The sequence below is a fragment of the Solanum tuberosum genome, unplaced genomic scaffold, assembly GCF_000226075.1.
Source record: "Solanum tuberosum cultivar DM 1-3 516 R44 unplaced genomic scaffold, SolTub_3.0 scf00047, whole genome shotgun sequence".
Classification (NCBI taxonomy): Eukaryota; Viridiplantae; Streptophyta; class Magnoliopsida; order Solanales; family Solanaceae; genus Solanum; species Solanum tuberosum.
In genome coordinates, this window is record NW_006238973.1 from 33103 (window position 1) to 41431 (window position 8329).

General features: G+C 29.2%; 2 protein-coding genes across 2 annotated transcripts; both read left to right on the plus strand.

Annotated features, from left to right (window-relative positions):
• Positions 1 to 520: 520 nt before the first annotated feature.
• On the plus strand, positions 521 to 1365 carry LOC102580826 (pathogenesis-related protein PR-1). Its single transcript, XM_006343477.2, has one exon. It carries the CDS (start codon positions 579 to 581, stop codon positions 1119 to 1121), a length of 543 nt encoding a protein of 180 aa, XP_006343539.1. The 5' UTR covers positions 521 to 578; the 3' UTR covers positions 1122 to 1365.
• Positions 1366 to 6446: 5081 nt separating this feature from the next.
• On the plus strand, positions 6447 to 7295 carry LOC102581167 (pathogenesis-related protein PR-1-like). Its single transcript, XM_006343478.2, has one exon. It carries the CDS (start codon positions 6636 to 6638, stop codon positions 7233 to 7235), a length of 600 nt encoding a protein of 199 aa, XP_006343540.1. The 5' UTR covers positions 6447 to 6635; the 3' UTR covers positions 7236 to 7295.
• The last annotated feature ends 1034 nt before the right edge of the window (positions 7296 to 8329 follow it).

Genomic DNA, 8329 nt, shown 5'->3' on the forward strand with positions numbered 1-8329 from the left:
CGCCCCCCAACCCAAAAAAAAAAATCAATAAAAAAAATTTATTTTATTTTTAACCAGATGATTTATAGCCACGTAAAATATCTGCAAATTGTTTTGAACCACAACTTTCAAATATCTTTTTTTCCCTTTTTAAACTTTGTGTCCAATTGAAATATAAATTACGATGCCGCAGAAAAACATAAGAATTAGCGACGAAATACTTCTACCTCTAAACCACAAAATATCTATTGCTAATCCTATTTAACGATAGACTAAATACCAATTATCAAAAAACAAATGTTATCTAAGAACTATTTAGCAACATAAAAAAATAAGGGGAGAAGCATTAAAAAAATATTCTTATATATAAATAGTCAAAGGGGATTAGATTTCTTTAAACTAAATTCTTTCTCTTTTTTTTTTTTTCTTTTTTCCAATCTACAAAACACAAGTGTGGTAATCATTATCGAACATGGGTGCCACCAAATAAGTTGACACTTTAATCCACCAACTCTTTTTTCTTTCATATAAATACTATACTATATACACCTCCAAAAGTACTTAAACCAAAAAACAAACAAACAAAAAAAATCTCCTCAATGAATTCTTACTATTTTTTTGCCCCTCTTTTGCTACTATCTATTATTTCAACAACCATCAATGGCCTCACTCAACAACAAAGTGGCTATGTAATGCAAACATACACAAATTATTACAACAACAACAATTTGATTCAACAATTTTTGGCTCCTCAAAATGCAGCTCGTTCAATGCTTAAGCTAAGACCATTAGTATGGGACAAAAAATTGGAGAATTATGCAAAATGGTACGCAAATCAAAGAAGGTATGATTGTCAATTACAACATTCTAATGGACCTTACGGCGAAAATATATTTTGGGGGGGAGGGGATGGTTGGTCGCCAATCCAGGCTGTAGCAGCCTGGGTTGGCGAACGACGTTCGTACAACTATGGGTACAATAGTTGTAGTGGGGAAGAAGAATGTGGACACTATACACAAATTGTGTGGAGAGAGACTAGAAGAATTGGTTGTGCAAAAGTTACTTGTTATAATGGCTTGGGAGTTTTTATGACTTGCAATTATGATCCTCCTGGTAATTACATTGGTGAAAGACCTTACTAAACCTTTCTTTTCTTTTTGGAAAAAAAAATTTGCATTGATCAATTGGTTTTTGTATTATTATTTTTTTTTTGTTTTCTTGAAATTTGTTTTTGTTTTGTGAGATTGAGAAAAGAATATTTTCTCATTGCTACTTGATTAATTTGTATCAATAATGACAAGTGTAATATGATGATTTGAAAGTTAACTATATGGTATATGAGTTATGTGAATGTGGAAGTTAATTGTATGCCATTGTTGAAGGGTTTTTAGGTTTGTTTGTATGTGTCATGTTTTTGTAATGATGTTTGCATATCTCAAGAAGATAAGCCATTGAGAGGGAAATGAAAAAATGTTTCCCGTACGAAGGTGAATTCAGAATTTGAATTTTATAATGCGAGTTTGATATTCTATAATAGGTTCAAAATTTACTACCTTTTTTGATGGATTTTTCATACATATACAAGATGTGAGCCAAAATTATTGAATTTTGATATATCTGTATTGTTTACATATATACTACATGCATTTGCTTCTATCTTGCGTGTTACTTCTCTATAGATTATTAATATAACTATAGAATTTAAGTTAAAATTATTGAATTTTGATGAACTCGATTGATGCTTGAAATCACTGATTAAAATATTAATATTTAATAAAAAATAATTTATATGATTTAAATTTCTAAAATAACAAATGTAATGGACCAAATTTGTTTGCTTAAAAGCGATAGACAAGAAGGACGGGAGGGAGTAATAAATTCAGGGGCGGAACAATAATAGAAGTTACCAATTTGACACAATTCAACATATTTAGCTCAAATTTTATATTTCTGATTTTAAAATAAATCATCTAATTAATGTATATAAATTATTAATTTAATACCAATAAACAAAAATAAATTGTAACTCATAACCTATAAACGTAAAATTCTAAATTCATCTCGGACAAAATTTTCAATTTAACAAAGACAAAAAAGATAGAAAAGGATAGCTCAATTCTTATTTTAATACTACTATTATTTATGTTCCTCTTTTTTCACACACTTTATTTTTATTTTTATTTTTTCTATCCTTCCATTTTCTTTTTTGTTGTTTTTCCTTTCTATGTTTTGGAATGAGGGAATAAGTCAGAACAACAGCTGGCAATTTAGAAAATTGAGGAATATTTGGGGCCAATTAACAGAATCATAACATAGTCATAGGTTTTACAAAATAATATTTGTTTATAAAAATCTTCTAAAGTAGAACATTAATTATCATAAATCATTTTATAATAAATATATTAAGATATCTTTGTTTACCAACACTGATTATAGTGGATGATTGAGATTCCTCCATTTTAATTAGAGGTTTCATGTTGAAAGCATCACCCGCAGAAATGGATCCCGCAATATGAGAATCAGATTTTCATCGAATTATAATATACGAATTCAAATTTAATTATATTTTAATATGAATATCGAACACTAAGAAAACAAATAAAAATATAAAAATATAAAAATATAAAAATATATATCTTTGTTTAATATTGCTATCCAATACATCAATAATCTAACAATAAACCGACCAAATGCCAGCCTAATTAAGAGCAGACTTCTTGAAGGCTATGCTCCTTTAATCTTCTAGATATAATAATAATAATAATAATAATAATAATTAATAATATACATTTGGTTTTCCAACTTTCTAGTTTAAAAAATAATGTATTTTCTTATTCTTTGTCTTTAACTAAAGATTTTGTGTTTGAATTTTTTAAAAATGTAGGATTCGAACCTTAAGAATTGAGAATTCCTTTCTATATGGAGCATTTCTCCCTTGAATGACCTCTATATACGACACAAATAAGATGAATTAAATGATCAATAGATATCAAATATTAAACAACTATAAAAAAAAATTATATTCTTTTGTTTTATGATTGATTGCGATTTCATATTCATGATTATGATCCAGTTCGAGCCCTAATAAAATAGAAAAACTTCTAGTAAAGAACATTTTCTTTATCATACATTCTTTAATATAAGACTTAAACGATACGAATCTGAATTCTTAGTAAATACCGAGTTTTACATGTTTATTCCAAAAAATATATATATTTCTTCTCTTTTTTTTATTTTGTTTTTATTTGATTGTCATTTCATTTTCATAATTATTATGTAGACCCAATAAAAGACAAAGTGGGAACTTATTTTTGTGGTAGAAATAAATACCACTTGATTTTTGTGGCCACATGTCTTTCATGTAATCCCTCTTTCAAACCCTTTATCTTCTCTTTATCCACAAATATATACTTTTCTAACTCTTCATGCAAAATAAATCCAATTAGAAAATAATATTTTTAACATATCTAGTTGTTGAAATACTACCTGCAGGTGCATCTTTATTATTTTATCGAGTATCTGCTATCTTTCGATATTATTGGACATACATTAGAAGATAATATATATACATTGCTTGTCAAATATTAATTGGGCATTACGCAGAATGTTCTTTATGATATTATTATCGACCTTAACTGAATTTAATATTTTTAACTCGTAATGAATGTTATTGTTATCCATATATCTAATTTTTAAGAATCATACCTCAAATGCACATGCTACAATACTATAATTTTGTAAGGAATATAATCATTTTCCATAATTTTGCACATAATACATAATTAATTGTTTTAAGGATAGTTATATAGTCCTTATGCACTCAAATTGGTCATAATGATTCGTTGGTACATTGTAACTAATAATTACTGAACCACCAAAATGTTGTGGCGAATGATAAGTATTTCTTCATCTTTAATTTAAGATTTCATATTTGAGTCCTGAAAATGATGTCGACTTTAATTCGACACCTTTACCTTTCAAAGTGGTAATTCTTGACGTGAATCTGAACTTGTCGAATCCCAAAGCGAATATCGAACTTCTAATGTGAAATAATGTATAATTTTTTTTTAGATTCAAGCTTACACCATCCTACTATCCTAGGGCTATCAACTCAAACACACCTATGGGCCTAACTAGACTTTAAATTGGGCCTTCAGCTTGGGCTGGTCTTGAACCTCAGAAGAATGAGACTTCTTACTTCCAATTTCATTTTAAACAAAACGATTAATTTTTCATAGGATTGATATGACATGTTTAAAATCATAAAATTCAAAAGGTAAATTTAATATGACAAATACATCTTTGATCTAAGACCATAAAATTCATTTATTTATTTTTCATTCATAAACTTCATGCCCCAATCAAACTATAAGTAAAATGAAACAAAGATAACAACTTTTTAGTGGTTTAAAAAAAAAGTGCTGCTCAACTCTGTGAAAGCCCCTAATTCGAATATTGACCTTTCTTTCTCTTCTTCCAATCTGATCCATCGAGCTCTCATAACCGATCACTTATATGTCCACTTCGTATTGGCTAGCAAAGTTGAGATATTCTACGTTCAGTGACAAAGAATATATACTTAATTTTTTTCCATATGTATTCCAACCGGCCGCAAAACGTGCCAATTTGCTAGTGGTGCCATATAGAAAAAAAATTCAATGGACCATTTAATCATTGTCGAGCTCTCATAACCGATTACTCTTGTGTCCATTTCGTCTTGGCTAGCAAAGTTTAGATATTCTAGGCACAATGATAAATAGTACATCCAACCGCTGTGAAACATGTCGATTTTCTAGTAGTGCCATGTGGAAATTTTTTAATGGACAATTGTTGTCAAGTTGTCACCATCTGATAGAACAAAGAAAAAAAGGAGTTCACGGACTCAACATATAACATGATGCCATAGCTCACGAGCAATTATTAATCAATGCCATGACAAAAAATGGCCAATCTTTGCATAAATTGTCAAATGCCACCACTATTTTGTTATCTTTACAACCATACAATATTACAACAATGATTTGTATGATCGACCCACTTAACATGCAATTTTTCCATTAAAGGAACACTAATATTAGTGTTGTTTGAGTCAATTTATGCACATTTCAATTAATTTTATAAAGTACTTTTTTAATTGTAGAGATATCGAGTAAATTTATTCAATTTTTTTCCACAATAAAGTATAGTAATATTAATGGTGTTCGGATCAGCTTAACTTATATGCATTTCAATGAACTTTATACCTCTAACATAGAGATCATGTAATTTTGTCCGCTAAAAATATGGACATACGAGAATAAATCATTTATTGTTTTTTTGCTCAAGTTCGTTTATATAAAATTTACTTATTTGAAACTACATAAAATTAAAATAGTACTGTCCCATTTAATGTAATGCATTTTTTTAAAAAAACAACCAATTTTTTTTTCCTGAAACTTATAGGTTAAAACAAGCTTGTATGATTATAAATTATCTCATTAAGAATAAAATGAAAAGTTTAAAACTAAATTATTTTTAAATATAGAAAGTTTATCATTTCTTTTGAGATTTTTTTAAAAAAATAAAATATGTCACATTGAGCCAGAAGAAATATAGGTCGGCATATCCATAATTTATAATTCACATATATTTAAAAAGAATTTTTAGTCAAAGAGAATTGATTTAAACTTTTTACTTTACCATTTAACTTGCTCCAATCAACACTAAGATATTATAATCATTCTTTGACACACAAAAATTTCGTCAGAATTAATGCTACCTGATTTCTCAATATTATTATTAGCCTTCAACAGATATTTTCTCCTCCAATATTATTTACTTACCAACAAACTATCATAAATACTTTTCAAAAAATATTTTTCATGGATAATGATTTCAATTATATATATAGCAAACACCCTATAGTCGATATCATCCAATAAAAAATAGTTTAGTGTACAAAACATTTCACGTTCACATATCGAGAAAGTAACGTGCACTCCAAAAGTGTGGTGTTATAGCTCCAATATAAAACAAATATTCTTCAACTTAGCTACACCCTAATTGATACCATTCAATAAAAAAAATAGTTTAGTGCACAAAGCATTTCACGTTCACGTAGAGTTCGAGAGAGTAACATGCACTCCAAAAGTGTGGTGTAAAGCTCCAATATAAAACAAATATTCCTGAACCTACACCCTAATCAATACCATTCAAAAAAAATAGTTTAGTGCACAAAGCATTTCACGTTCACGTAGAATTCGAGAAAGTAGCATACACTCCAAAAGTGTGGTGTAGAGCTCCAATATAAAACAAATATTCCTGAACCTGCATCCTAATCGATATCATCCAATAAAAAATCGTTCAGTATACAAAGCATTTCACGTTCACGTAAGATTCAAGAAAGTAACATACACTCCAAAAGTGTGGTGTAGAGCTCCAATATAAAACAATTATTCCTGAACCTACATCCTAATCAATATCATCCAATAAAGAATAGTTTAGTACACAAAACATCTCAGTAGGGATAGAGAAAATACCATTCACTCCAAAAGTGTGGTGTAGATCCAAATATTCCTGAACTCTTATATAATTAAAAAACATTAGCCACATTATTCACTACTTCAATTCCCAAAGAAATTAAACAACCAATCTATCTCTCCATAACCAAAAAAAATATGAAGTCTCTATTAATCTTCATTTTTCTTCTATTTTTCCTTTCATCAATCACCTCAATCCACACCCTTAAAATCCCTTCAAAATCATTATCACCACTTGATCAAACAAGTCTAAAAAACCTTAATAATGAAACAATCTACAAAATCTCAAAACAATTATGTTGGAATTGCTTAGGAGAAGCAATTCAATTCTTATTTCATCACAATTTAGTGAGAGCAACAAAAATGGAATTACCCTTAACATGGGATTCAAATCTTGAAAATTATGCAAAATGGTGGGCAAGTTCAAGAAGAGAAGATTGTAGACTTATGCATTCATTTGAAGAAGGTTATTTTAAATTAGGTGAAAATATTTATTGGGGTAGTGGAAATACTTGGACTCCAACAGATGCTGTTAATGCTTGGGCTGATGAGAAAAAATATTATGATTATGCATCAAATTCTTGTGTTGAAGGGCAATTATGTGGGCATTATACACAAATTGTGTGGAAGAGTACTAGGAAAGTTGGATGTGCTAGAGTTATTTGTGATAGTGGTGATGTTTTCATGACTTGTAATTATTTTCCTCCTGGAAATTATATTGGTGAAAAACCATATTGATGTTGGAATAATGATGTTTTGTGGTTATATATATTATTATTCTTGATTCAAATTGATAAATTTGTTTTTGTGACATGGGTGATTAATTAAGTACAAGTAACAAGTCACATGGTATGCCACTTTCTTGTTTACAAATATTTGGGGTGTGAATCTACTAGCTCGACTAATATTTCACGTTTGTGTCATAGAAAGCCTATTAGGGGAATTCTAGCGCTCTACGGAGGATGACTGTAATCCTAGAGCTCGAAATTGAGGCATCTAGTCAAGGAAAAATGAACCTTTACCATTCTTTATATATATATATATATATATATAGTCATCTTCTGGTCTTCATAATATTTGACCTGATTCATCCAGATTCATGCTGAGTAAGATCCATTAAACAAAAAAATGATCCTTACTAAGGGAATCTTCATTCTGAAGGCTTGAACCCGGCTCTTCTAGTTAAATATTGAGGGACTACTGAAATGGAGCAAGTCAAATCTTGTTGGTAATTAATACTTGGGCTGATGAGAAGAAGTGTATGCATCAAATTCTTGTGTTGAAGGGCAACTTTGTGAGCATTATACACAAATTGTGTGGAGAGTACTAGAGTTGTTTGTGATAGTTGTGATGTTTTCATGATTTGCAATTATTTTCCTCCTAGAAATTATGTTGGTGAAAAAACTTATTGACGTTGGAATAGAGATGTTTTGTGGTTATAACATTATTCTTGATTTAAAATTAATATGTAATGACATTTTGTGTATGATAATTGATAAGGGTGATTAAGTACAAATGTCGAGTCACATAGTATTGAAATTCATTGGCTCAACTAATAGTTCGTGTTTGTGTGGTAGAAAGCCCATTAGGGGAATTCTAGCACTCTCTACTAAGAAGAATTGTAATTCTAGAGCTCGAAATCGAGACATCTCGTCAAAGGTAAAAGAACTTTAATTTTACTATTTTTTATAATAATCATCATTTGATCTCGAAATCTTGATCCGATTCATCTATATTTGTATCGAATAAAGTCCATTAAAGAAAATTTTGATTCTTACTTGGGGGATATTCAGGTTGGATAAATGATGAGGGTTATGGGTAGGGAGGGGTGA

Bases quoted from the DNA above. Each gene is read 5' to 3' on its own strand.
- LOC102580826 (XM_006343477.2), top strand. From the start codon at position 579: ATGAATTCTTACTATTTTTTTGCCCCTCTTTTGCTACTATCTATTATT.
- LOC102581167 (XM_006343478.2), top strand. From the start codon at position 6,636: ATGAAGTCTCTATTAATCTTCATTTTTCTTCTATTTTTCCTTTCATCA.